Raw genomic sequence first — 26,310 nt, 5'->3', positions numbered from 1 at the left:
CCCGGGCCCCGCCGCCCCCCGCCGCCCCCCGCCGCCCCCGGCGCCCATCCGCTCGCCGGAGCTCGAGGTCCCTATGCCTGACCCCTGACCCTCGCCCCGGAAGTCGAGGGGACTCGGAAGTTCCGGCTCAGTCGCTAGGAAACCGCCAGCCCGACGGAGGGGGCGGGGCTTCTCGCCGGCGAGCGGGGGCGGCAGGTGAGGCAGGTGAGGCAGGTGAGGCCGCGGGGGCGGCGCCGAGCCGGGGGCGGCCCCGGGCCTGGGCACCCCGCGAGCACCGGGGGTCCCGCGCCACACCGGGCACCCCCAACCCGACGCCCTCCCGGAGGACCCCCCGCCCTCCGCACACAGTACTCGCCGGTTCCTGGGACCCCGCTGGCACAGGAGACACCGCGCGCACAGACTCCCGCACACCTGCGCGCACGAGGGCCCTTCCCACACCCCAGTTCCCTCCCAGGACGGTGCCCCGCCACCGCCCCGCGTAGGTCGGACCCCACAGGCGCGGCCATAGGGACTCTACAGGGCGTCCGGCACACACAAGGGAGGCCACACGCACTTGCCTCCTTACACGCCGACCGGTCCACCTACGGAAGACCCTGCACCTACCGGGGCTGCCCGCCCCCGTACCTGGGACACCACAGGGACCCCTGCACACTTACCAGACCCTCCATGCACAGCACCGCGCGCGCACACAAGAGACCCGGCACGCACGTGGGAAGCGCTCACACCGCAACCGCACACCCCACACCCTAGCAGGGAAGCCCACATTCATGGATCCCGCGGCACACCAGGACCCTCCCCGCACAGCAGCTTGGCGACGCGCAGGACCCCACACGCGTGCTGAGAGTCCTTCTCTCAGCAGGTTTGCTGCCGGCATTACTCCACGTGGACGGCGGCCCGTGAGCACACACTGCCCCCCAAGAAGTCCTTAGTCCCCAGACATTTCCGATCCTTGCTCAGAACCCCAGTTCCCCATCAGGTCCCACTTAGGGCCTGCCCTATGGTCAACCACGTGTCCAAGCCAAGTGCCCTGCCCAAGGCTTCTCCCTCCCCAGGCTGTGCCCCAATCCTGATCCTGCCGGTCTCTGGTCACCCTCTTCCTTGTCCCTCCTGCCACGTGATCCTGCCTTCTTGGTTGCTAAGGTTGCTCTCAGTTTCGTTTATTCCTTCCCTAAACACTCAGACACCCCACCACCAGAAGGTGGTGGGCACGCAGGCACAGGGTCACACCGGTGCCGTACCTGTGCCGTGGGGGAGGCGCAGCCCAACTTGTGCTGAGGGAGTTGTCCCAAGGGAAAGAAACTTGGGCGTCAGCCGCCTGGGCTAGGGAGGAAGGCCCTGCTTCCAGGCCCTGACAACAACACGTGTCACGGCTGGAGCAAGAGAGGGTTGAGGGCCCAGAAGCGTCTGTGTCCCCGGTGGGCTGCGGGCAGTGGGGGGTGTGAGCATTCTCGAGAGCGGGCTGAAGCCCCCAGCCTGGGGCTTCTGTCAGGGCCCAGGACCACAGGACGGATGGACCAGAGAGTAGAGGCAGGTGAGAAAGGGCAAGGGAGTGAGCTGGGCCAGAGGCCCTCGAAACCATCCCCCGGGGAGCTGCTGGTACCCTCAGGCCACAAAGCAGGACCAAGCTGGTGGGCCCAGAAGCCGCAGGAAGCTGGGGTAAGGGGGTCTGGGGGGGGAGGTGTGAGGCTGTCAGTGCACACAGGCCTCTCTGAGCACACACTCCTTGACCTTTCCTCCCTCCCCGACAGGAAGATGAGCAGCAAGAAAGGGGGTCCCAAAGCTGCACCAGGGAAGCGGCAAACATACTCCCCTGCGGCGGAGCTGAGAGCTGTGGCTGGTAAGTGAGTCTGACCTCTAGAGCACCGCCGCTGCCCATTGACTTGGGACCCCCATGCTCCGCCGCCGCCCATTGACTTGGGACACCCATGCTCCGCCGCCGCCCATTGACTTGGGACACCCATGCTCCGCCGCCGCCCATTGACTTGGGACACCCATGCTCCGCCGCCGCCCATTGACTTGGGACCCCCATGCTCCGCCGCCGCCCATTGACTTGGGACCCCCATGCTCCGCCGCCGCCCATTGACTTGGGACACCCATGCTCCGCCGCCGCCCATTGACTTGGGACACCCATGCTGTGGCCCCTGGGGATGCTCTGAGAAGACCCTTCCCTTGGACAGTGGCTTTCAGGGGATCTTTGAGTTGGGCTTGGGCACAGCCGACTGAGGATTCAGAGCTCAGAAGTCCTTTCCAGACCCTGACCGTGAAACTTGTACCCCTGGGCGGGTTTCCGGGGCAGTGCTCGGAGGAGCACAGCATTAGAGCCCGTGGAGATGGGACGCAGGCCCAGGTGCACTGGGCACAGGTTCTGAGACAGAGCTCACTTAGAATGCATGTGAGGGACTCTCAGGCGTGTGGTCCACTCTGACCCTCTGTCCCCTTGTTTTTCCTGCAGCTGCTCTCTTCGGTCACCCTATGCATAGCCACTCCCAGAGTGAATGGCAACAGCTTGCCCTTGGTTCCGTCCCGCTGTGGGTCAGGAAGGGCACCCCCCTCATCCCTCCCCCCTCCCCCATGGTCCTTCCATTCCCTGAGTCGCATCTCTTCTCTGTCCTGGCACTCAGGAGTTCTCTGTGACACCGTCAGCACCTTCCTGCTGCAGCTCTGGGCCTTTTCCGCACCCAGGCCTGCCCCGGAGTCTGTGTTGGCTAACGGACCACCCACCCTGTGCCCCAGATGCAGCCCCTCTGCTTGGAGTGGGGCTGACCCTAGTCCCTGGAGCACAGAGGGCTTGCAGCACATGCGCCCTGCTGGGGTGGCCGTGACCTTTCACGCCAAGCTGGGTTTAGACCCTAATTTCCCAAAATAGCCCCAGCGGCGTCTGCGGAAGCAGCCTTTCTGGAATGAGGATGACGGGTTCAGGGCCGCACGCTTCTGCTGTGATCTCAAGCCCTGGGGACACAGCCTGCAGTAAACAGTGGAGGTGGGTGGGCAGCCAAGCAGGAAGCCCTTTTGGGGTGGGGAGAGGGTGGGCATGTCCCTCGCTGCTGCTACCTAACGACCATCCACCTAGGTCCTGCTGCACCCTCTCCCCACGCGCCCCGCACACTGCCACCAACTGCTCTGGCAGCTCCGTGCGCTGGCCCACCCGGCCAGGAGGCCTGGGTCCTCTGTAGGAACTCTGCCTCAGTGTCCCCGAATGAGTGTCCTCTCTGGGCACTCTCTCCCTGCGCGGCCCTGGGCCACCCTATGCGGACTGGCTGCCACATGGTCCTTGGAGCGTCCTGTGCGGTGGGCACCCACCTCGCGCGCCTGATTACGACCCCCAGCTGGCCCCCAGCCAGCTCCCAGCAACCCCCGCCGTGTGATGCTCGCACCCCCGCAGCTGTCCGGGGCCTCCCCGCCCCCTTACCTGGCCTTGGGTCTGCAGCACCTCAAGGCCCTCGCTGCGGAGCTGCTCCAGTGCCAGGGCCAGCTCCAGCCCCTCCACGCGTACCCAGGCCTGCTGCTGCTCCAGCTGCTCCCGCCACAGCTGCTCCTCCTGCCACAGCTGCTCCCGCCACAGCTGCTCCTCCTGCCACAGCTGCTCCTCCTGCCACAGCTGCATCCACAGCTGCACCTGCCGCCGCCGGTCCTCCAGCAGCAGCTGCTCCTGGGCCAGGCACAGCTGGACCTCGTGGAGCCTCAGCAGCTCGGGACCCAGGCCCGGCAGGCCCCCTGCCCCACAGCCTTCCATGTCCGCAGCGGGCACCGCCACCGGCTCGGACCCCAGCGCAGTGGCCTGCACCGGCCCCTCGGCTGCTCGGGGCCGCTCTGGCTCAGCCACCCTGGGGCGTCCCCGAGCAGCCTGCGTGTTGCGGGTCACGTGCTCTGCAGGGGCCACCCCCACCTCATCCCGAGGGCCCCCTGCGGCGGGAGGCGGGGGCTGGGCCTCAGGGCCCTGCTGACCCAAGGCCTGCTGTGCCTTGCCCGCCCTCCTGCCTCGGGGTTTCCGAGCCCGACTTCGTTTCCCCGACATGGCCCTGGTCCGGCGCCTTTCACCAGCTTGTCTGCCTCCTGGGGGCCCGGGCTCATCGCGGGCCAGCCGTGATCAGGCGGGTGCAGCGGGCATCCCTGGGGGGCCACGGCGGGCCCTGCGCTCCTGCCCTGCCCCTGGGCCGGTGCCTGTGGCTGGCGGCTCCGGGCCCTGCGCTGCCTGTGGGCCTCCCGGGCCCCACTCGCTGGGCTGGGCCACGCCGGGGAGTTTATAGGGACTCGGCGGCGTGGTGGCTCAGCCGGGTGTGAGAGCTGACTAACGTGCTGACAAAGGGCGCAGGACTTTACAGGCCACAGGCCTCGTTGGCCAGACTGGGAGGGAGACCGAGAAACTGGAGGAGGTGACTCTGGGCAAGCAGATCCCCGGCTGTGCGGAGCTTCGAGTCTGGTCCTGCCCTGGGCCGCCCAGCGCCTCCTCCCTGCCCCCGCCCCGCCCCGGTCCCCAGCTGCATCCCAGTGACACTGACCATCCGGGGGAGACCCTCACCGGCCACGGGCGACCCCAGCCCAACTAGCCTGCGAGCCCCCAGCCAGTGGGCTCCTCTGAGCTCCATGGGGGCCCAAGCTCGCCTGGGGGCTGTGTGGAGATGACACAACTCTTGGCCCAGCCTGGTGGCCTCCTGCCAGCGGCTGGTGGAGGAGACAGAGTCTCAGGCCCAGATGGCCTGTTGTGGACTGAGATGGGGCAGCGAGGCCCCGCCCGGACTGTCCTCGCATGGGGCAGGTGTTCCTGATGCTGCCGGCTGGGGGTCCAGCTCCCCGGCCCAAAGAACACAGGCCTTTGGGGGAGGACCTTGGGGGGCTGTTGCACAGGGCCGGCGGGAGTGCTGGCGTCCCCAGGCTTCCTGTTGGGAGGAGACCCCAGACAGCCTCCTCCCCAGCGTTTCCCCAGCCCGGGGCTGCTGACTCACACCCACGCCCAGGGCCCCGTCCCAGCCCGCTCCGCCACACAGGCCTGACTGGTTCGCCTGGCACAGCCCCGCCGGGGCGCCCTCCTCCCGCTCAGCCCTCGCCCCCGAAGCTTCAGGGGGAGGTAGACAGCAGGCCACGGGCCGGGGCGCACAGGGAGACGCCCGCGGACGAGGGCACCAGATGCGTTGGGGTGGGGGTGGGGCAGAGCTCGCCCTGGGGAACTTGGCTACACCTGGGTTCTCGAGAGCTGGGACGGGGCGGTGCTGCCTGCTGGGCTCAGCGGCGCCCCCCCGCGGCACCCCAGGGGCGACACCGGCTTGCCGTGGAGGACACACCCGGGGGGGTGATGGGAAGGGGCGCCTCTCCCCCAGGGAAGTCGGGAGGGACACGCCAGTCGCCGCCAAAGACCGGCCCAGCCCGCCGACCCTGAGCGCCCAGAGGCCCCCCGCAGGGGAGAGCCTGCGCGCCGCGCACCCGCGTCCGCTCTCGGGGCGGCGGGGATGGCTGGGACTGGGGGAGGGCTGGGGAAGGGGGCTGCCACGGGCCGGGACACGCGTGGTACGTGTGCATGGGAGGGTGTGCGCTCGTGGAGCGGGAGGAGCGGACCGGCCCCCTCTCCCACCGCGGTGCTCCCTGCTTGCCCGGCCAGGGCTGCGCGGGCTTGGCCCTCGGCCCGCCTTCCAGGGGCGCGGCCTGCCTGGGAGTCCCTCTCCCTCGGAGCCTTTCACCCGCGATTGCGGGGGTGGGGGGGGACGCCCTCCTCCCGCTGGATCCGTGTCAGCTGGGGCTGGTGGGCGTCCTGGGACTGGAGGGGGCACCACCTAAATGTCCCACTGTGCCTCTCCTCGCTCTTGGGCGCCAGCGCACCCTTTTAAAAGATGTTTTTATTTGGGCGGCGGGGGAGAGGGGAGGTAGAGACAGGGGGAGAGTGGGGAGTCCCAGGTCGGGCTGGATCTCTCAGTCCTGAGATCCTGACCTGAGTTCAAGTCCAGAGTCTACTGCTTGACTGACCGCGGCCGCAGGCGCCCCCAATCCATCTTCTCAGGGAGGCCGTGCTCCACCTGGTCTCTGGACACTGACCTCCAAGCCGCGTCTTTACCAGACCGTCATCCTGTGCCTGGAGTCCATGCTCCCGCCGCAGCCCCCAGCCCGGTCTCCCCACATCCAAGTGCAAACCCCTCGTCCCATTCCTCTGCGCTGTCTGCTCTCCCAAAGCCTGCACCCTGGTGGCCCTGTGCCCGAGGCCTCGTGCCCACAGACAGGTCCTTGTGTTCTCTGTTCCCCTCCCAGGCCCCTAACCCCCATTTGGCTCCTGGCCTGTCCCCCACAGAGCGGCTGGTCTCAACCCTCACGCAAGCTTGGTCTTGTGTGGGTGGTGCTGCCCTTGCCCCAGGATGAGCCCCCAGCAGCGTTCGCACACACTGGGGGCTGGGACAGGAGCCTGACCTTGTCCCGAGGACAGGGCGGGACCACAGAAGGTTTGTAAAGTCCTAGCCACTGGCTTTAGAGAAGTTACATGTACGCGACGCATTAGTCGTGGTTCTGGACTAGGCCTAGTGGGCGGCGGCTCTGCCGTTTAAGCAGAAACAGAACGTGCTGGAAGGAGGTTTGGGTCGGGAAAGAGGCAGAAGAGGGAGCAAGTGGAGGGGTCTGAGCAGGGTGTCGCGTCTGTCCCTAGAAGCCAGGGCGGGCTCTACCCTCCACTCTCTCCTCCTGCGCCCCTGGCCGGCTCTCAATCCCAGAAGCCGTCCGCGCTCACAACACGCTCGCCCTGTCGGCAAGGGAGGGACAGAGGTTCCCTCAGAACCGCCCCCCGGCTGCCCAGGTTGGGGGTCCCGAGCCTCCGGCTGCCTGGCCCCTCTTCCCTAAGACGGGCTGTTCTGGGCGGCGGAGTGAGCTGGGCGGGCCCACTGCCCCGCCTCTCTGCTGCGAGGTGGGGGCTCTGACTGGGCATTTGGGGTTGGCAGGTGCGGGTGCGAACCGCCGAGCCAGTAGGAAACCCCGCAGGAACCACGTCGGCGGGGACGGTGTCTGTCCAGCTGCCGCATTCGGGCCGCGGACACCCGGAGGCTGAGGATGCGCCGCCCCCGCCCCCACCGCCCCCACCGCCCCCAGCGCGTGGCCCGTGAGCTCTGGGAACAAGTCTGTGTCCATTTGCTAACCCGCCGGGTCTGCACCACACGGGGAAAGCTTCTCACAATCCAACTTTATTCCGAGAAGTCCCTTCTGAGGGCGTCCCCTGCCGGGGTCCTCGCCACGACGCACGTTTCCCTTCGCTTGTCCAGACCCTCAGCCCGAGCACAGGAGGCGGCCTCAGGGAGGTCATCGGGCTCTGGACGGTGTCTGATCGGCCTTGACGAGCGGGGCTCGTGCTGTGGGGCCCGAGTGCCCCAGTGTCCCTGTCGCCTCGGCCACTCTGCACTGGCCGTCAGAGCAGCTCTGGGTGGCCGAGGAGAGAGGCCGGCCGACATCCACAGGACACTTGTGGTGTCCCCCTGGGTGTCCGGTGGCTCTTCTGCAGAGCCCCTCTCCGGGGCCGGCACAGGTGAGAGGCGGAGCCGGCCCCACGCCAGCACCCCACTCCCCACCCCTGCTCAGGCTGCTGGGCCCCTGCGTGTGCCTTTCCCAGCCCTGCTTGTCCCCGTTGTTCACTTCCGGCCCCTGAAGAGCCAAGGCTTTCCCTGTTGTCCTGGGCCCCCCCTTCCCACTCGCAGGGAGCAGAGGAGCAGGTGGCCTGGAGGTTGCGGCCCCGTTGCCCACAGGGCCCCCGACGGAGGAGCAGCAGGACGGCGGGGCCCGGGTCAGGCTGCACGTGTGACGCCACAGGGACTGGCTGTCGGGGCTCGCCTCGCAGGAGGCCGCGCTGTGGAGGGAGGAGCAGCGTCGACGCCCGGGAGGGAGGAGCGCGTGCCCCGGCTGTTGTGTCGCGGAGGCCTCACATCTTCTGGCTCATGCGGCGGGTTCCCGCCGTGTCTGCTCGGTGCCAGGGGTCCCCGCGGGAGGAGCGCAGGCCATGCCGGCTTCCTCGGCAGCATGCTCTCCTGCTCCGGGGGGACCCCTGGCCTCCACCAGGCTCTCCACACCGAGACCAGCGTCCTGCCGTGGAAGGCACAGTCGCACCTCTGCTGGGGAAGGCAGGCTCGCCAGTGGCTCTGCAGGGCCCCCTTCTCCCCACAGATGCGGACAGCTTGCCGGACCCCACGGATGCCTCAGCCACAGCCTCCGGGCCCTCCCAGGACCCGGGGTGGGCGGTGTTCCCAGCCTCACGACGCTGCTCCAAAGTCCTGGCGGGCTTGTCTGCGGCCACTGGACCGCTGTCCTGCTGCAAGGAGGTACGAGGCACAGCCTCTTATTTTTTACCTCCTGAAGTCTGGCCAGGTCCCAGGTCTGCGCACCATGAAAGTGTCCCCGACAGGTGGTTTTCTCTCCATCCATCAGGAAGTTGGAGGGTCAGCGTGCTGCCAGGACAATCTTGGTTCCTGTGTCAGTCCCCGTGCTGGTCCCCACAGCCACTGTAACCGCGGTGCATTGGTCAGGCAGTCGGAAGGACTGCAGGCTCGTCGTCTTGCTGTCCCGTGAGTTAGAAGGCTGACCCGGGCTGCAGTGGCTTACGGGGGCCGCCTTGGGGACTGTGACCCTTTCTTAGGCTCTCGAGGGAATTCCGTGTCCTTGTCCTTCACCTTCTGGAAGTGCCTGTGTCCTGGCTCATGGCCTCTCGCCGCCTTCCAGGTCAGCGGTGTCGTGTCTGCCTGACCTCCGTCCAGGTCACAGCCCCAGTGGGCTCTTCCTTGTCTGTCCCACATTCAGGGACCCGTGTGATTCCGTGGGCTCCGTCGCATAGCCCGTTCCCTCCCGCGTGTGACACAGCTCGTGCTCAGGCCCCAGGGAACACGACGTGGACATCTTTGGGGGGACCCTTGTTCTGTCTCGTGTGGCCCCATGAGCCTTAGTCTCTCATGGCCTGAGAGCGTGGCAGCAGTCCTGAGGAAGGCGGTGAACATGGAGCTGTCCTGGCCAGATCGGGGGGCGGGGGCTCCGGATCCTCCCAGTGAGGGATGTTGAGAGGAATGCGTTTGCCAGACCCGTCGTTCCGCACCACAGTGCCAGCGGCTGCGTGGTTCTGCTCCCGCACGGTCCCTCTGACCGGTTCTGCCACTGCCCAAGTTCAGTGTCCGCTGCTGTCTTCCATTACTCAGTTGTCTCCTGCGAAGGCTAGACCGGCGGGTTCAACGGAGGCCTGATGGGAACCTCTGCGCCTGCTTGCCCCAAACCTGTCTGTCTGGGGTTTTTTCCTTCAATTAAGGCTTTATTTGTTTTTTAAGATTTTATTTATTAACACAGAGAGAGAAAAAAAGCGGGGAGACAGAGTGAGGGAGACGTAGATTCCCTGCGGAGCAGGGACCCCGATGCCGGGGCTCCACCCCAGGACCCCGGCCGGCTACGACCCGAGCCGAAGGCAGACACTTAACCGACTGAGCCCCCCCAGGTGCCCCAGGTCTTTATTTTCAGAGCAATTTTAGGTTCCCTTCAGTTGGGGGGAAAGCACAGTGATTTCCCGTGCAGCCCTAGCCCAGCTCCCGGGCACTCTCCCCAGCTACCGCCATCCCCGCCGGAGTGGTGCAGGGCAACAGCCCATGAGCCGCGCGGCTCGTTCTGCTCTCCCGCCGGCCGGGAGCGCCCGTCCCCGCTGCCCCGCGTCCTCGCCGGCATCTGGTGTCGTGGGTGCTCTGGATTTTGGCCATCCCAGCAGGTGTGTCGTGGGATCTCGCTTCCCCGATGCATCTCCCCGATGACGTGACATGGAGCATCTTTTATTTGGTCCTTCGCCGTCTGTACTCTGCTCTGACGCGTCGGTGAGCTCTCCGGCCCGCTTCCTAACGGTGCCGCTTGCGTCCTCGCTGTCGAGCGTCAGGCCTCCGCGGTCGGTCCGGGCAGCGAGCGTCAGGCCTCCGCGGTCGGTCCGGGCAGCCTGTCTTTTCTGGACGCGCCTGTTGCAGACATTTCCTCGCGTCTGCGGCCGGCTCGTCTTCTCGCTCTCTGACCGCGGCTGCCGCAGAGCGAGAGCCCAGACCGTCCGCTCTTTCTGTCCTGGAGGCCGGCTTTGCTGTGGTATCTGCGAATCGTCGCCACGCCCGAGGTCGCCCAGGGTTTCCCCGCGCTCTCCTAGGAGCCGCCTAGCCCGGTGGAACATTTGGGTCTGTGATCCGTTGTCTGAGAACATTGATTTACCGGAGAGAGAGAGAGAGAGCGCACCAGTGAGGAGAGACCCTTCACGAGACGCCCCGCTGAACGCAGAGCCCAGCACAGGGCTCGATCCCACGACCCCGAGACGGTGACCTGAGCTGAAACCAAGACTCAGACACGTAACTGACAGAGCCATCCAGATGCCCCCGTGGTCCATTTTTTAAGAACTATTTCATTATTGGGGCGCCTGGGTGGCTCAGTGGGTTAAGCCGCTGCCTTCGGCTCAGGTCGTGATCTCAGGGTCCTGGGATCGAGTCCCGCATCGGGCTCTCTGCTCAGCGGGGAGCCTGCCTCCTCCTCCTCTCTCTGCCCGTCTCTCTGCTTACTTGTGATCTCTGTCTGTCAAATAAATAAATTCTTTAAAAAAAAAAAAAGTATTTCATTTTTAAGGCACTGTCTATAGCTCAAACCCACAGCCCCAAGACCAAAAACTGGCCCTCGAGGCCCCTGCTCTGTGACCCATTTTGAGTTAATTTCTGTAGAGGGTGTAACGTGTGTGTCCGGATTCACAGCTTTTCTTTTTGGTGGGGATGGCGGTTGTTCCTCCACTGTTACTGCGGAGGACGGCGGCTCCTTCAGACGCCCGCTGGCTGTGCTCCCCCGGGCCCTGCGGGCTGGGGGTCGCCGTGGATCTCGGCAGTTCCTCTAGGAAAGTACCGCTCCATCTTGCCCCCTGCCTTGGTGGGCGTGGGGGTTCCCTGGGCTCCCACTTGGCTCTCCTGCCGCAACGACCCCATTGGTTAAGGACCCGACAAGAGCGTTCTGAGGCGGCTGAGCTGCCCGGACGGCCCCACAGACCCGTGCCTGGAGCCGGTGGACTCAAGCCAGGCGCCTACTCTGATTGGCCTCCAGTGCGTACACAGAGGCCTCTGGTGCTGTCACAAACCCACATGGGCCGTGTCCGTTTACATCCTGTGCCCGAGTCCTAAGTCCGTGCAGTCCCCTTGCCCCCCCGGGCACAGTTCATCCTGGTCAATGGCCGCCGGCCCCTCCGAGGACGGACGGGGGGAGTACCCAGTGTCGGCAGAGAACTGCGGCATTGCTGGACCTTCCTTCAGGGACAGCGGCTTCCCCCAGTCTGAGAGCTGTGAGTCTGGCCTCGGTGCTCGCCTGGGAGCAGCAAGGGACTCTGGGGGCTGCCGTCGGACTCTGATGGGCCGAGCCTGGTGTCTTCTGGGTTTACAAACCTAGAGGCCCCTACAGATGGCCCGTCCGCCCCGCTCCAGGCCAGAATGTCCCAACTGCCAGTCTGGCCTGTGGCCCTTCACGACGGCAGACACCGCCTCACAGCCGCTGAACGGCTTCTCAGAATCTGGCCGTCTCCTTCTCCAAGAGTGAGCTCTGCATTCGCTCGCGAGTCTTTCTTCTTGTCCTGGTGAAGGGATTCCCCTCTGAGCTTTTGCAAGGACCCTAGTCAGGTGGAGGGTTTACAGAGTAACATTAACCATTTCCTGGAAAAAAAGAAAAAGAGCTTTTTGGAAGCAGCCACTTCTTCCTGGAGCCGACTGGCACTTCCCTCTCCCTTTGTTCTGACTCCGGACTCTGGTTCCTGGCCTGGTGCCAGCACGGGTGACGGGGGCCCCTGCTTCAGGTGAGGTCGTGACAAGGCTCAGAAAGACTGCCCTTGTCCTGGCGCAGAGCCCACTACGTGGCCGTGGCTGGGGTGGCTGGAGAACGAGCGACAGGAAAGAAGAAACGTGTTCTCCCTCGCCCTGCCTTGTCTCCCCCTCCCGCGCCCCGTCGGCAGAGCACGGCAGGGAGCCGGCGGCCGAGGCCCGTGGGGCGCAGGCCCGGCGATCCCGAGCCCCGCAGAGGAGGACCTGCTCAGGCCCTTGGCACGTGCCCTTCGCGCGAACGTGAACGTCCACGTGCCCAACGAGACGCGTCTTCTGTGGGGAGGCGTCCTCCGTGCGTCCTCCGCTGTGCTGGCCGCCCGAGTCGCTCACGTGCCCCTCGGAGCTTGGGTTTTCTGAAACTTAAATACTAAATGGTAGAGTTTACCAGTATCCACAAGTCTTATATAAAAAATGAGAAAACCAGGGGGCCTGGGTGGAGCCATCGGCCCAGCGTCCAGCTCTCGGTTTCCGCTCAGGCCGTGCTCTCAGGGTGGTGGGATCACGCTCTGCAGGGCGTCCGCGCGGGACTGTCCCCGTCCCTCTGCGCCTCCCTCCCTGCCCTCTCTCTGTCTCCTTCTAAAATAAGTAAATTCTGTAAGAAAACAGCAGAGACCAGAATCGAGTAGAAGATATCAGTTCATCTGTGCAAACACACGGAACAAATACGGAGGAAGCTTCGCGCCTGTCGCTACGCTTGTTCCCGGACCCGTCGCGGCTGGAGCTGCTGCTCAGACCTTGCCCCGCCGCCCCTTCCACGTGCCCTTTGCCCTTAGCTGGGGCGTCCCCGGGGCTGGGGTCTGTCCTGGCAGGGTGTGACCCCTCGTGGGCTCTCGCCTCCCAGCGTCCAGACACGGTCCTCCCGGTGCCCGTGAGGACCAGACGGCCAGCCCGTGCCCGGGGCAGAGTGTGTGACCCCGGCTGGGTAGAAATGCACTTGGCTTCCTTGTTGGTCAGGTCTGAGCTCGGGCAGCGGCGCCGTCCGCGGTTCCAGCCGTACTTCCGTCGCCCGGAGGAAACCTTCGCTGGGAGCCGGCCTGCGCCCCAGCAGACCCCAGAGCCCCGCGGAGGGTGAGTCCCTGGGCTGAAGGCGACAGGAGCCCCTCCTGCTTCTGCCTCCTGGTCACCGGCCAGGTTCGCCGGCTGTGGCGGGAGCGGCCCGTGTTGGTTGTCAGTGGCTGCCACGTGCGTCCCACGTCAGGGGGCTCCGGTGGCCCCTCAGTCCTCTGGGTGGGGTGTCCAGGCACAGCCCACGGGGGTCTCTCTTGGGCTGCAGCCTTATCCCGGGGCTTGACCGGGGAAGGGTTTGCTGCTTTGTGGGCGGTGGAGTGAGAACCTTGCTTCCACCCGGCTGCCGGCCCCACCACGTGGGCCTCTCCCAAGGGCGTCTGATGGGGTCCGACACATTCAGGGACTGGGGGAGCAACCCTGCGAGCTGCGGGCCGAGTCCCACCTTCTCCTGCCCAGGAGACGTCCCTGCGCTCACTTGGGGGGATGCCGTCGCGGTGTCCGGGGCCCCCAGTGTTTAGTCCCTGAAGTCTGGCTATGCCTTCCTCCAGGGACAGTCACCCGCGTCAGCGGTTGGGGCTGCCTGCGAGGCAGGTGGGCTGTGCACCCCGGGACGGGCCGCTGGCTGCCTCCTGGAGGGATCTGCGGGTGCGGATGGGCTCATGGTGGTCCCATTTCTCACCATGGATTCCTGATGGCTCGCTTCCTGTGGGCAAGGAGCTCAGCCGCGGGGTAAAGCAGGGGTTTTACTTCAGAATCTCATCGTTATATCAGAGATCGGATCCTTTACAAACTATTTAAACTTGGTATGAAAAAATTTAAATGTCAACTTTAAAATGGGCAGGGAGGAATATAGTTTTGCATTTTTTAAAAAGATTTTATTTATTTGAGAGGGATCACAAGCAGGGAGAGGGGCAGAGAGAGAGGGAGAAGCAGACTACTCCCCGCTGAGCAGAGAGCCCGATGCGGGACTCGATCCCAGGACCCCAAGATCATGACCTGAGCCGAAGGCAGAGGCTTCACAACTGAGCCACCCGGGCGCCCCATAGTATCACATTCTTAAATGAGATATGCAAGTTTGACAACTGAGTTTGAGACAACTGGATTTTTTTTTTTTGTATTGAAGTAGGGGCACCTGGTGGCTCAGTCGGTCGAGTGTCTGAATCGTGGTTTCCGCTTAAGTCAGGATATCAGGGTTGTGGATGGAATGAGCCCTGCATCGGTCTCCCCACTCAACATGGAGCCTGCTTCTCCCTCTCCTTCTGCCCCTTTCCCTGCTCGTACTCTCTCGCTCTCAAATAAATTAATCTTTAAAAAAAGTAAAGTCTGGGGTGTCTGGGGGGCTCCGTGGGTTAAAGCCTCTGCCTTCGGCTCAGGTCATGATCCCGGGGTCCTGGGATCGAGCCCCACATCGAGCCCCACATCGGGCTCTCTGCTTGCCGGGGAGCCTGCCTCCTCCTCTCTCTCTGCCTGCCTCTCTGCCTGCTTGTGATCTCTGTCAAATAAATAAATAAAATCTTAAAAAAAATAAAGTCTGTTTACTGGCGTAATCTCTAGACCCCACATGGGGCTGACTGAGCCCTGCAGGTGCCGCTGATTGTGACGTCACCGAAGGAGTTTCCCCAAGGAGGGTAAGCAACTGACCAGCCAAAGAGCCGTGGCGCATACCCGGTGCCAGATGCTGTGTGGCTTTGTCCCACTGAGGACAGCTCCCAGGGACAGCAGCTGCCATCGGACTCAAAACAGTTCAGTCCCTCCAAAAACGACCGACTTTCTGCAGAAATAAAACTGAAGAAGTCGGTTCTGTCCTTTGCTGCTCATCTGTACAGGCGCCGAACCGCGTGCTTTTCTTTGATTTTCTTTTTCTTTCTTTCTTTTTTTGTTAAGATTTTATTTATTTGACAGAGACAGGGAGAGAGGGATCACTAGCGGGGGCAGTGGGAGAGGGAGAAGCGGACTCCCCAACAAGCAGGGAGCCTGATGCGGGGCTCAATCCCAGAACCCCGGGATCTCGGCCTGAGCCGAAGGCAGATGCTTAACGACTGAGCGCCCCGGGCACCCTTTTCCTTTGATTTTCTGTTTTGGTGGGAAGTTCACGGCTCTTCCACTTGGCCTTTCTTACAACAAACACTTACTGAGTGCTTACTGTAGGCGACACCCCATCCTAAGTATTTTGTGTTGATGAATCCAAAACCCAAGCCCGCACCCTGGGAAGCCGGTGGCCAGTTCTCTCTGTTCTGGGGGCTCGTGTGCTGATTTCCCGACGTGCATGGCCACACCTCGGTTTTGGGTTCATCTGTCTCGGTCTTGCGTCTTTAACACCTAAGAGATTGTTGTCACAAGGTCACAAAAAGCTCCTCAGGTTCCGATGCGGGAATTCAGGGTGTTTTGCTGGCCGCAGCCCTCCAAGGGCCCCACAGTTCTTGAAACCTGCATGTCCCGATCTGGTGCTCCGGTGGCCAGAGCAGCCGCGGGGGCGGGGGGTGCGCAGGAAGGAGGCGCAGTTACCGGTCGGCGCCCCCGAGCCCGTTTCCTCGTAACAAGGGGAGGCCATGCCCGAAGGTCGCGCGTCGTCTCTCTGTCCGGCGGGGCAGCGCGGAATGACGGCCTCGTGGGGGTCACGCGGCCGCAGGTGGCTCCACCTGCCAGGAGCCGCGGCTGGCGGTGCTGGGAGTCGCCTCCTGGTTCTCTCTCCTCCCTGCGGTGGGCCGTGGGCACCCGAGCTTGACGGAGAGCTGGCCCCGGCGTCTCGGAGGGGACGTGGCCGCGGCCGCTGGACCGTCCTCCGCCGAGGCGGAGTTCCAGCGCACACGGCCCTCGGATCTCGGCCGCTGTCCCTCTACTCTGCCATTTCGAAGGGTCCTGGCTTCCGGCCCCCGGCCCTGGGACTCGGGGACGCGGAGCGGCCGGGGCTACCCGCGCATCTTCGCCAAGAGCCTCACTGGAAACAGCCGGCAGCACCGGGCGCGGCCGCACGCGCGTTCCTGCCGCACGTCGAGAGCTACAGGTTCAGTCCGTCCCGGAGGGTGACCCTGACGGCTCGGCAGGTCTCCTGCCCGTGCCTGGGGCCGCCGTCCCCAGCCTCCGCCTGGAGCCCAGGGCCCTGTCCCCGCTGTGGCCCGCCTCCCGCTACCCCTGTCTGAACTGGTCAGGGTGGGCCGGGTCTCCAGGACCCGCTTCCTGCTTTAAGAGAACCAGCTTAGGGTCACCTGGGAGGCGCAGTGGTCAGACACCCAGCTCGCCGTGTCCGCTCAAGTCGTCTCGGGGTGGTGGGTCTGAGCCCCGCGTCGCGCTCTGCACTCAGCCGTGAGTCTGCCCGAGCCTCTCCTCCTCCCTCTGCCCCTCTGCAAAATTAATGGATAAATTTAAAAAGTAGCGAGGAGCCTATCTCCCGCCCTGGCCGGGGGCACGGTGGAGCTCAGCGCGCTCGGCTTCCCCGAGGGCCGTGGTCACAAAGCTCGCCTCCGTGTCCTTTATCGGCTTCTCCTGACACGTGGGCTATTATAAATTGTACTTCAGGATTTCTAAATATATGGGTATCTCTAATTTTTTATTTGATTTTCAGCTTAGTCCAGCTATATTCAAAAAGCATGTTTTTTTTAAAAAAAGATTTTATTTATTTATTTGACAGGCAGAGATCACAAGCAGGCAGAGAGGCAGAGAGAGAGAGGAGGAAGCAGGCTCCCCGCTGAGCAGAGAGCCTGATGCGGGGCTCAATCCCAGGACCCTGAGATCATGACCCGAGCCCAAGGCAGCGGCTTAACCCACTGAGCCACCCAGGCGCCCCAAAAAGCGTATTTTTTTTAAAATTTTCTGTTCATGACCTCAGCAAGGCCAGCTGCCCAGGCCCCTCTAGATTCTGTTTGCCCAAAGGTGGGTTTATTTCGCCTTAATTTAAAAAAAAAAATTTATTTGAGAGTGAGCGTGAGATGCCCACAGATGGGGAAGAGGCAGAGGGAGTGGGAGAGAGAGAAGCAGGCTCCCCGCTGAGCAGCCCGCCACGCGGGGCTCGATTCCAGGACCCCCAGATCATGGCCTGAGCTGAAGGCAGAGGCTTCGCCGACTGAGCCGGCCAGGTGCGCCTTAATTTTATTTTTTACCCCTTTGGAGGGAATGTATCTTTTTTCCTGTAAGCAATTTATTTTCTTTAGGATTTATTCACTTTAGAGAGAGGGAAGGCACACTGCAAGTGGGGGAGGGGCAGGGGGCGAGCGGGTCCCGCAGGCCCCTGCTGAGCGCCGAGCCCAAGGCCAGGCTCCATCCCAGGCCCTGAGATCCCCGCCGAGACGCGGTGGCCCGAGGTGGCCCGAGACGCGGTGGCTGGGCGGACGAGCCCCGGCGCCCTCCTGACTCAGGAAGGACTTCCCTGCCGTGCTCTGTTTTTAGCCATTTTGCTGATAGCGCTTCTCTCCGCTGCGACCTGATGCCGGCGAGTTTCGAGACGTTTTCTTTCACTGTTGCTGCCTCCTGCCCCTCCTCCCTTTGCGGCGCGCGTCCCCTGTGCCTCACACCGGTCCTGGCCTCCGCACCCTGACGCCCCCCACGGGCCTCGCGCTCCAGCTCGGGGCTCCCGTGCGTCCGAGCGCGGCCGCGTCTGTGATGCCGCCAGGTTCACCCGTGGAGCTCCTGTAGGTCACGTTCGTGAACTTGCTGTCAGTTCTTCGTTGCCTCCGTTCTCCGCCCAAACTGTAATCTTGACTTCCCCGAACACGTGCCTTGAAGTGGGCCTCCGAGAGCCGCCCGGGTCTCCTCTTGTCCATCGTCTTCCTCGCGTTGGGGTCAGACCGTGGTTCTGCACTTGCCCGATCATCTTGGGGGTGCTGTACGCTACAGAGTAAACGTTTTGGGGGGCGCCTGGGTGGCTCAGCCGGTCAAGCATCTGACTCTCGACTTCGGCTCCGCTCGTGAGCTCAGGGTCAAGATCCAGTCCCGTGCCGGGCTCTGTGCTGAGCTGGGGGTCCGCTTGGGACTCCGTCTCTTCCTCTCCCTCTTCCCAGCCCCCGACGGGTGCGCGCGCAGTCTCCTGCACGGCGCCCTGCTCCCACCACTGCAGATCGCCTGCCCCGACCAGGGCTGAGTGGCCTGCAGGTGGTCCGTCTGTGCCCACGAGGGCGGTCATTTCCCGGAGAACGGAGTTCTTCAGGATTTCTACCCAATCCGGCCGCCAGATAAGACCCAGGGCGCGCGTTTACATTGGATTTCAGATAAACAACAAACCCTTTCGCGTGTGCGCATCCAAAGCTGCGTTCTGTAGTTTTACCAGCTCAGCTCGGAGATCCCAAACCCAGGGCTTCCTGAGCACTCCGGCTGGCACGCGGGTGGTGCCTGCTGGGCACGGTGGTCTGCCCCGGGCCTCGCCCAGCTGTGGGCCCCCCGCCGTGCGTGCTGCCGGGCGAAGCCCACCTTCCCGGGCAAGGCCCTCCCTCCTGCACTCCCCGTGGCCTCCACGCGGACTCTGCACGGAGTCACTGTGTCGTCTTTCTGTTGCTGTCAGTGCGGAGGCCGGAGGAGAAGCCCCGAGTGGTCTCGAGCGGCTTCCCGTCAGAATCCCGCGGACACTGACGCACCGGCTTGCCACATTCACCGTTGCCGTGGCGTCCCCCTCGGGCTGGGTGCCCGGCGCTGCTCCTGTCTTCCTAAGGCTCAGCGGCCTGGCTGGGGCACCACTGGTCCCAGGACTCCTGATTCCTTGTACATTTTTGTCACCCTTAAGATTTATATCAGGAACATTTAAAAAAGATTTATTCATGAGAGAAAGAAAGAGGGCCAGGAGGCAGGCAGAGGGGGAAGCAGCTCCCCTACGAGCAGGGATCCTGATGCGGGACCCTGACTCCATCCCGGGACCCTGGGATCATGACCTGAGTTGAGGGCAGAGGCTTCACCGACGGAGCCCCCCAGATGCCCCAGGTAATTTTTCTGAAGTTCGTCTCTAATTATCCTCACAGTCCCGTCTCCCCTGCTGCCGCACCTCTGCTCACGTCCCCCATGGTCACCACCTGGTTCGCGCGGCTGGTGCGTGGGCCGAGCGCCCCTTCCCTCTGTGGCCGCATCTGTGCCGACTCCCCTCCTGTGGGCTTCGCCTTGTCTCTGAGCCCTTGTCTCCCTGAGTCCCACTGAGGCTCCGCCACGGCTTGGGGAAAGGGGGCCTCGTGGACTGGTTCCATGGGGTCGCCGTGCCGTCCGCTATGGTCCCTGCCGCCTGGCCCGGCCCTTCTCCCACCGACAGCAGTCACTGGCCCCGTGAGGCCCGGAGGAGGGCAGCAGCGCGCAGAGCAGTTAGGATGGTTCAGGAGCCCGCGAGGCTCCAGGATCAGACAGCTGAACAGGCCTGCCCCAGTGCCCTGTTTCCAAGAAAGGCACACAGAAGCCCCAAAGCTGACCGACCCGACCTCAGGTGGGCAGAGCGCCTGTGGGGCCTGGTGCAGGCGGTGCCCAGAGCTCTACCTCACGCTCAGACCTTCCGCTGGGGCTGGTGTGCGGGGAGGTGGCACCTGGGTGTTCTCTTCTGAGTCCCAGTGGGCTGCTGGGTGGAGACCCCCCACTTCGGCTTGGCCGGCCCAGCCTTGGCACACGGGTGCCTGAACACTGTGGGGGCCTCTGGCTCTGGGGGGGGAAGGGTCCTGTGGGGGTGCCCGGGGCTTCTCCGCCAGGGGCCACCTTCCTCACCATGCCTCAGGACCCCTATCGGCTCTCCAGCGGGACCTCCGCAGCTGGGGTCTCCAGGGGTCCCTGCCATGTCTGGGCTGGGGAAGGTCAGGAGGCCCTGGGCCCGCCTGTGCTCCCAGCTCAGTTCTCACACCTCCTCCTCTGCTCTCTGCCGCGTGGCCTGAGGTGCAGATTTTAAAGATTTTATTTTTTTAAGGAATCTTTGCAGCCAATGTGGGGCTTGAACTTACATCCCTGACGTTGGTTGGTTTGTTTTTTAAGATTTTATTTACTTGAGAGAGAGAACAGGAGCAGGCAGGGGGAGAGGCAGGCAGGGGGAGAGGCAGGCCCCCCACCAAGCAGGGAGCCCGATGCGGGACTTGATTCCAGGACCCCCGGGGTCATGATTTGATCAAAGCAGATGCTTAACAACTAACCCCCCCCCCCAGGCGCCCCCGAACTTAAAACCGTGAGATGGAGAGTCGCAGGGTCGCAGGCTCCACCCCCGGAGCCGGCCGGGCGCCCCTGCCTCTGTGGGTTTGAGACCGCGTCTGGCCCTTGGCTGGGTGGGAAGGGATGTGCGCGCTGCACGTGCCATGTGGACCCAGAGACCTGGCGCGCCTGGAACGGGAGGCCCCAGTGGCTGCTGGAGGCAGCTTGGAGGGGACCGGGACCCCTGAGTCCCCCTCTGCCCGCCAGGGCCAGACGCGGAGGACCGAGCGGCCACCGTCATCCAGTGCGCCTTCCGGCGGCTGCTGGCCCGGAGGGAGCTGGCGCGCCGGCGGCGGGAGCGGCGGGACTACCGGCAGCGGATGGAGCAGCTGCAGCGGGACGTGAGGCGGCGCCGCGCGGCGGTGGGGGCGGCCGGGACGCCCGGAACCCCGGGGGCCGGTGCGCGCGCGGGTGGGGGCTCCTCGGTCCGCGTGTGCCCGCAGGCCTTCGTGGCCCTGGTGCGCAGGGAGCAGGAGGCGGCGCGGCGGCGGCGGGCGGCGGCGGAGGCGGCCGAGCGGCAGCGGCGGGAGGAGCGGCGGCGCGGGGCGCGGCTGCGGGAAGCGGCCTTCGACGGCGACCTGGGCGAGATCCGGGCGGTGCTGCGGGAGGTGCGCGGCGGGGGCGGGGGCGGGGGCGGGGGCGGGGGCGGGGGCGGGGGCGGCCGCGGCCGGGCTCCCGCGCGCTCACCGCGGGCCGCGCGCAGGCGGACGAGCTGCTGACCCGCGAGGGCCTGGGCCACGACGAGGCGGGGGCGGCGCGGCGGCGGCGGCGGCGGGTGGCGCTGGTGGAGAGCCGGGACGCCGGTGGGAACACGCCGCTGTCGGAGGCGGCGGCCGGCGGGCAGCCCCTGGCCATCCAGCTGCTGGCCGAGCAGGGCGCCAGCCCCAACAGCAAGGTGGGTGCCGGGCCGGGGCTGGGGGCCACGCGCCACGGCCGCCCCCGCGGAGCCCGGCTCAGGAGCCCCTCGCGCAGGGCGCCTTTGGCCGGACGCCGCTGTACCGAGCAGCCTTCGGGGGACACCTGGAGGCCGTGGAGGTGCTGCTGAGGCTCGGAGCGGACCCGCGGGTGTACGCGGATGACGGCAGCACCCCGCAGCAGGTGTGCGCGCGAGCGCGGCCCGGGCAGGGCCTGGGCCGCTTGGGCTGAGGCTCAGAGCCGCGCTTGCCTGCCGGGGCCTGGGGCACTGGTCCACGAGGGTGAGGAGGGAGGAGGGAGGAGGGAGGGAGGGAGGAGGGGGTCCGGAGAGGGACGTGGAGACTGTGTGGTCTTGGCAGGGAGAGGCCCAGAGGACCCCTGGGTGTCTCCTTTTGGAGGCAGCTGTGCTGTGATGGTCATGCCTTTGGGGGCGTGATTCTGCCAGTTGGCGCCCTTTTTTGTAAACTGGGAGGAGGGGGGCTGGAGCCCACGCACTGAGCTCTGGCCAGTGTCACCCATCCCTAGGTGGCCTCCCTGGACACTGTAGCCCGTGTGCTGCAGTCGTGGGACCTGGACCTCACGGATGCCATGCTCCAGAGCATGGATGCTGAGAGGCAACGCCGGGCCCAAGAGGCTGAGCAGCAGGAGGAGGCAGAGGCCAGGCGGTGAGCACTGGGGAGGGAGGGAGGCGGGGGGTGGCAGGGAGGGCCTCCGATGACTGGGCCGCTCTCCCTGCCAGCATGAACCTATACGTACAACAGCTGGCGAAGGCACAGCACCAGCGGCAAACGCAGGTAAGCGGGCCCGGGCCCCGGGAGGTGGGGACAGGTGGGGTGGGGTGGGGTGGGGGATGCCCTGCAGGCCGCTGGCCTCTGTGGGATGGAGCTGGTCTGGAGGATGCCGGGCCCTCGTTTCCAGCTGCAGCAGGCCTACTGTGAGCTCAACCGGAGGACGGAGGAGCACGAGGAGTGTGGACGGAGGGACCCGCGCCGCGCCGAGCTCACCCTGCAGGCGAGCGGTCTCCCTCTCGGGCCCGGGCTTCCACGGCCTGCCTGCGACCCCCTCCGGAGCGTGGGCGCCACCTTCTAGCAGCGGCCTTTGGGGGCATCTGGGCTGCCCCGCCTGGAGGGGCGTAGGCTCCCTCTGAGCGGAGCGCCGGGCCCTTCCTCTCGTGCAGGCCATCAAGGATGCGGAGGCCCGAGTGGACACGCTGCGGCTGCAGGCCCGGGAGGCTGCGGAGGCGCTGGCCATGGCCAGGCTGGAGCTTCGGGAGCAGACGCAGGAGGGTGGGCAGTGCCGGGGGGCAGGGTGCCAGGCCCAGGGAGGGGGTTTGGCCTCGGGTCCTCCCTTCGGTGGCCCGCCCCACTTGTGAGTCCCCCATAGGCGGGGAGGAAGAGATGCCCGGGCTGAGATGCCAGGTGCCCGAGCTGCACGACGTACTCATGAAGGACGTGGGTGGCCGCATCCGCGCTGATGGCCGGTCAGTGGTGGTGGCTGGGTGGGCCGGCGGCCAGAGGCTTTGGGTGGGCAGCAGTGACCTGGTGACCACTCCCAGGTGGCCGCTCGTTATCGACCCTTCGGGCCAGGCCGCCACCTTCCTGCGCTACCAGGACACCAACTACGTGGCTGCGGTGAACCCGGCGCACCTGCGGCCAGAGAGGCTCCGGCTGGCGCTGCTGGGGGCACTTAGGTAGGCCGGAGGCACGGCGGGGGGGGGCTTCCCCGGGCCGGACACCTCACCCGCCGCGTGCCCCGCAGGTACGGGAAGCCGCTGGTGTTCGACCTGTGCGAGGCGGACCTGTTCCCCGTGGTGCAGCAGCAGCTGGAGGCCGTGCGGCCGGGGCTGGCGCAGGAGCTGCTGGGCGGGGCTCTGCTGGAGCAGGGGCGCTACCTGTCGCTGCTGCGGCCGGCCGACGGGCCGGAGTACAGCCCCTCACGGTTCCAGCCCGCGCGCCTGGGGCGCTTCCGCGCCATCTTCGTCACCACGGCCCAGTGGCCGCCGATGGAGCAGCTGCAGGTGCTTCTCCCCGTGTGGGTGCTGCTCCCCGGCGGGGGCCTCTAGGGCCTCGGGAGCCCGCTGAGCGGGGCGCGGGCCCAGCCTTGCGGCGGCAGACAGAGGGATAGACAGGAAGTAAAATGTAGTCAATTTTATTCCTCTTAAGCCACAAAATAGAGTCTTTGGTTGTACAAACGTCACTAGTTAGTCTTGCCGACGGTCCCGGCGGGGAGGGGCGGTTAGTCAGCGGCCGGAACTCCCGCCGGGTCTCTTGAAAACGCTAACACCCAGGTTAAAAGACGCGGGTCAGGGTGGCAGTGCGGCGGGCAGGGCCCTCCCCAAGTCGAGAGGAGGCACCAGGAGCCTCTAGGAGGGCACAGGGCCCAGGCCGCGGCGTCCAGGCCTCACGGGCCGCCGGCTGCTGCACAGTGTCACCTCCTCGGGGCCTGCGGTGGCCGGCGAGGGTCTGCCCAGGAGCACCACGGCCACTTCTCCATCCGCCTCCTGTAGGCCTGGCGGGCAAGGTGGGCAGCCGTGAGTGATGGGGGGGTGGGCGGTCAGCCTGAGCGCCGCCCCGGGGCCGAGCCAGTTGACTCACCAGGGCTGGGAGACGGTTCCAAGGACCTCAGCTCCTCAGCAAAGTCTGGGGACTGCGAGGGGGAGAAGGGTGGGGTCAGCACCGCCCCCAAGAGCCTGGGTGGGGGTCCCCGCGCCCACAGGCCTCGAGACAGGCAGAGAGAGGGGTACAGGCCAGGCTAGCAGGTGCGCGCGGCTGTCCTGCGGACGGGCCTGGTACCTGCAGGTCATGGACAGGTCTGGAAGAAGGGAGGGCTGCGAACACCCTGTAGTCAAACTTCCTCCCAGACAAGGCCTTGGAAGGACAGCGTGAGGGAGAAAGGCAGAGAGCGTGAAGAGGGGGAGAGGAGGAGAGGGGAGGGGAGTCTGGGGAGGGCGTGCAGGGCAGGCAACAGCTGTGGCTCCTCACCAGACGTCCAGGGGAGCTGCTGGTCTGGGGCCCAAGGTCTGAGGGGATAAGAAGTGGGCGTTGGGAGAGGTCTGAGCTGTGGGGCCGGCCCCCCACCTCTGCCCGGCCACAGACCTTCTACGGGGGTGGGTGACGGGGTGGGTGCGGGCGAGGGGGCCTCGGCCAGCCGCTCCAGGGGCCCACGCCTGCTCCGGCCCTCCTGGGACTTGCTGAGAACCATCTGGGCGCGGAGGGCATCCTGCTCCAGGGACTTCATTCTGCGGGCCAAGGGGAGGCGGTGTTGGGCGGGCGGGTGGTGTGACCGTGGGGCTGGGCTTGGCCTCACAGGGCCACCAGGGCCTCACCTCGCTGCCCTCCAGAGTGCACGCTTCTCGGCCTCCAGGGCTCGCCGCTCGGCAGGGGACAGAGCCCGATCGGGCACCTGCATGGACAGCTCCGGGCTCTGAACGCGGAGCCGCTCCTGCTGGCGGCGCTCGGCTTTGGCCGTGCGCACCGGGGCGCTGCCTCCGGGAGGCTGGGGGGACGAGGGGCTGAGCCTGGGATGGGAGACAGGACGGGAGGGGCCGGTGGGTGGGGTGCAGCCAGCACAGGGTTACCTGGGAGATGGCGGGGACCCCCCACTCAGCTCAGCTTACCCTGTGGCAGGGCCGGCCCAGGGCGCCGGCTCCTCCTGCTCCTCCCCATCCAGGTCCAGGGCGAGCCCGCTGGCCTCGGCCTCCTCGGCCTCCTCGGCCTCCCGCAGCAGCTGCGCCCGCTTCTGCTGCAGCTTCCGGGCTGCGGGCGGGCCGGGGGTGGTGTTGCGGGGCGTCAGGAGGGACGTCCGCCGGGGCCCTCCTGCCCGCCCACCTGCCACCTACCTTCCTCCTCCTGCATCTTGCGCAGGTCGTCGGCACCCACCAGGGACACACGCTTTGGGGGCCCCTCAGCCTGGGGCACCCGCACCTCCAGCTCAAAGTACTTCTGCCGCTCACGGAAAGACAGCTGCTCCGGGGAGGCCGTGGCCCCGGGGGTGGGGGGCTGTGGGAAGTGGGTCCTGAGACATGGCGCCTCCGGGCCCGGGCCTAGAGGCCCTCGCGGCCGAAGGGCGGGCTGCCTGCTGCGTACCTGGGTGGGGGTGTCCTGCAGTGGGTGCGGGCCAGGCACAGCGGCGAAGGTCCTGTAGGCCTGCTTCACGTTGGTGGGCAGTGCATCGGGGGAGGGTGGGGCTGGGGGCTGGGGACGGACCACACATGAGCTGAGCCAGGCCAGGCCAGGCCAGCTGTCCCCGCCAGCTGCCTCTGACTGCCATGCCCCGTGGGCCCGAATACTCACAAAGTGGGGTCCCCTCTATCCCTGGGGACCACAGAGCCTTTGGTCAAGCCCAAGCCAGGCTTCTCAGCAACAGGCAGGGGCGGGGACCAGGAGGTGGCACTGGGGTTCTGGTAAAGGGCTGGGGGGTGGGGCAGCGCTGGACCAGAGAGACTTGGGGCCAGAGAGGCAGCGGCCGGGGTGGGTGTCCAGGGGCACAGGGCCAACACTCCCCAGTCTGCCGTCTGCTGAGAAGGGGCAGAGGCTGCCAGCCTGCCCGTGCTTACCCCCCACCACGGGCAGTAAGAGTGGGAGTGCTCTGGCCTGGCCCTCCCATGCAGCAGACCCAGGGGGCCTCAGCAGGACCACGTTGGCCCCCAGGGACTCAGGCACAAGTAGGCAAGTAGAGGTAAGGCAGCCCTGAGCCCCTATTCTGTCCAGGAGCCACAGGGAGCCGCCCCCCCCCCCACGCCCCGGTCCTGCCAGGCACCGCTAGCTGGGGAGGTGTTCACAGGCTGTGCCCTCACAGGAGGGGCAGCTGGGGGGCAGGGGCCATCCCCTGGCGCCCCCTCCCTGGGTGGGGGTGCCCCACTCACCGGCTGGCAGCTGGGGGAGCAGCGGCTCTCCGCTGTCTTCCCTCCTGTTGCCCCAGATTGTACCTGCAAGGGTCAGGCAGTGCTGGGGTGAGGGACAGGCAATGCTGGGGCCCCATGAGGAAGAGCCCTTGGGGTAGGGGGTGTTTGCCCAAAGCTGCTGCTCCATTCCCCAACCCAAGCCCAGCCCAGCCCAGCCCAGCCCAGAGCAGGTGCAGGATGGCCTAACCACGGGTCAGCCAGCATGAAACTGTTTTCCCTAAGGGACTTGGAGTCCGCCAGGCTCCCCTCTGCCCCGATTGTTCGAGGGAGACAGGAAAGAGGCTCTCCCCACACAGGGGGCGGGGGGGGGGGGACAGCTGTTCCATGAGCAGCTTCCCCTGCTACCCTCCTGAGGGTATGACGGGGGTGAGCCAGGGAGGCCCCAACTGCCCTCTGCCAGCCCAGAGGTAGGCCCCCAGCCCTCCCCGGCCTCCCCACTTGGCTGCTGGAGGATGCACTGGAGCCCACAGGCCCTTCCCGCACAGCCCCCACCCTCCCTGCAGTGCCTCCTAGACCCCAGCGGGCGGCCACTCGCCTCCCTGAAGG

General features: G+C 65.8%; 2 protein-coding genes across 6 annotated transcripts in view; one reads left to right on the top strand and one right to left on the bottom strand.

The window, feature by feature from the left end:
- Positions 1–180: 180 nt before the first annotated feature.
- Positions 181–23,048, top strand: IQANK1 (IQ motif and ankyrin repeat containing 1). Its single transcript, XM_044244818.1, has 12 exons — positions 181–195; positions 1,749–1,837; positions 20,154–20,287; positions 20,650–20,841; positions 20,919–21,044; positions 21,387–21,526; positions 21,601–21,655; positions 21,780–21,872; positions 22,039–22,147; positions 22,245–22,341; positions 22,417–22,551; positions 22,620–23,048. Exons 2-12 carry the CDS (start codon positions 1,753–1,755, stop codon positions 22,921–22,923), a joined length of 1,470 nt encoding a protein of 489 aa, XP_044100753.1. The 5' UTR covers positions 181–195; positions 1,749–1,752; the 3' UTR covers positions 22,924–23,048.
- Positions 22,994–26,310, bottom strand: part of SCRIB (scribble planar cell polarity protein) — a 19,606-nt gene continuing 16,289 nt past the window's right edge. For 4 of the 5 annotated variants that reach the window (XM_044244812.1, XM_044244813.1, XM_044244814.1 and 1 more), the window contains 9 exons: positions 25,726–25,788; positions 24,947–25,054; positions 24,700–24,859; positions 24,478–24,616; positions 24,187–24,378; positions 23,957–24,099; positions 23,843–23,880; positions 23,456–23,507; positions 22,994–23,369 (listed from right to left, as the gene is read on the bottom strand). In XM_044244812.1, the coding sequence (XP_044100747.1) occupies positions 23,224–23,369; positions 23,456–23,507; positions 23,843–23,880; positions 23,957–24,099; positions 24,187–24,378; positions 24,478–24,616; positions 24,700–24,859; positions 24,947–25,054; positions 25,726–25,788 (1,041 nt within the window). In that variant the 3' untranslated portion in view covers positions 22,994–23,223. Of the gene's footprint in view, positions 23,370–23,455; positions 23,508–23,653; positions 23,729–23,842; positions 23,881–23,956; positions 24,100–24,186; positions 24,379–24,477; positions 24,617–24,699; positions 24,860–24,946; positions 25,055–25,725; positions 25,789–26,310 lie in introns of all 5 variants that reach the window. The other variant, XM_044244816.1, reaches the window with a different exon arrangement.

This window comes from Neovison vison, chromosome 4 (assembly GCF_020171115.1).
Source record: "Neovison vison isolate M4711 chromosome 4, ASM_NN_V1, whole genome shotgun sequence".
NCBI lineage: Eukaryota > Metazoa > Chordata > Mammalia > Carnivora > Mustelidae > Neogale > Neogale vison.
Note: the sequence above shows the minus strand (reverse complement) of the source record. Positions and strands in the feature narration are given on the sequence as shown.

Bases quoted from the DNA above. Each gene is read 5' to 3' on its own strand.
- IQANK1 (XM_044244818.1), top strand. From the start codon at position 1,753: ATGAGCAGCAAGAAAGGGGGTCCCAAAGCTGCACCAGGGAAGCGGCAA. The intron at 20,842-20,918 runs GTGGGTGCCGGG...CCCCTCGCGCAG, and splicing joins GCGCCAGCCCCAACAGCAAG to GGCGCCTTTGGCCGGACGCC. The intron at 21,045-21,386 runs GTGTGCGCGCGA...ACCCATCCCTAG, and splicing joins ACGGCAGCACCCCGCAGCAG to GTGGCCTCCCTGGACACTGT.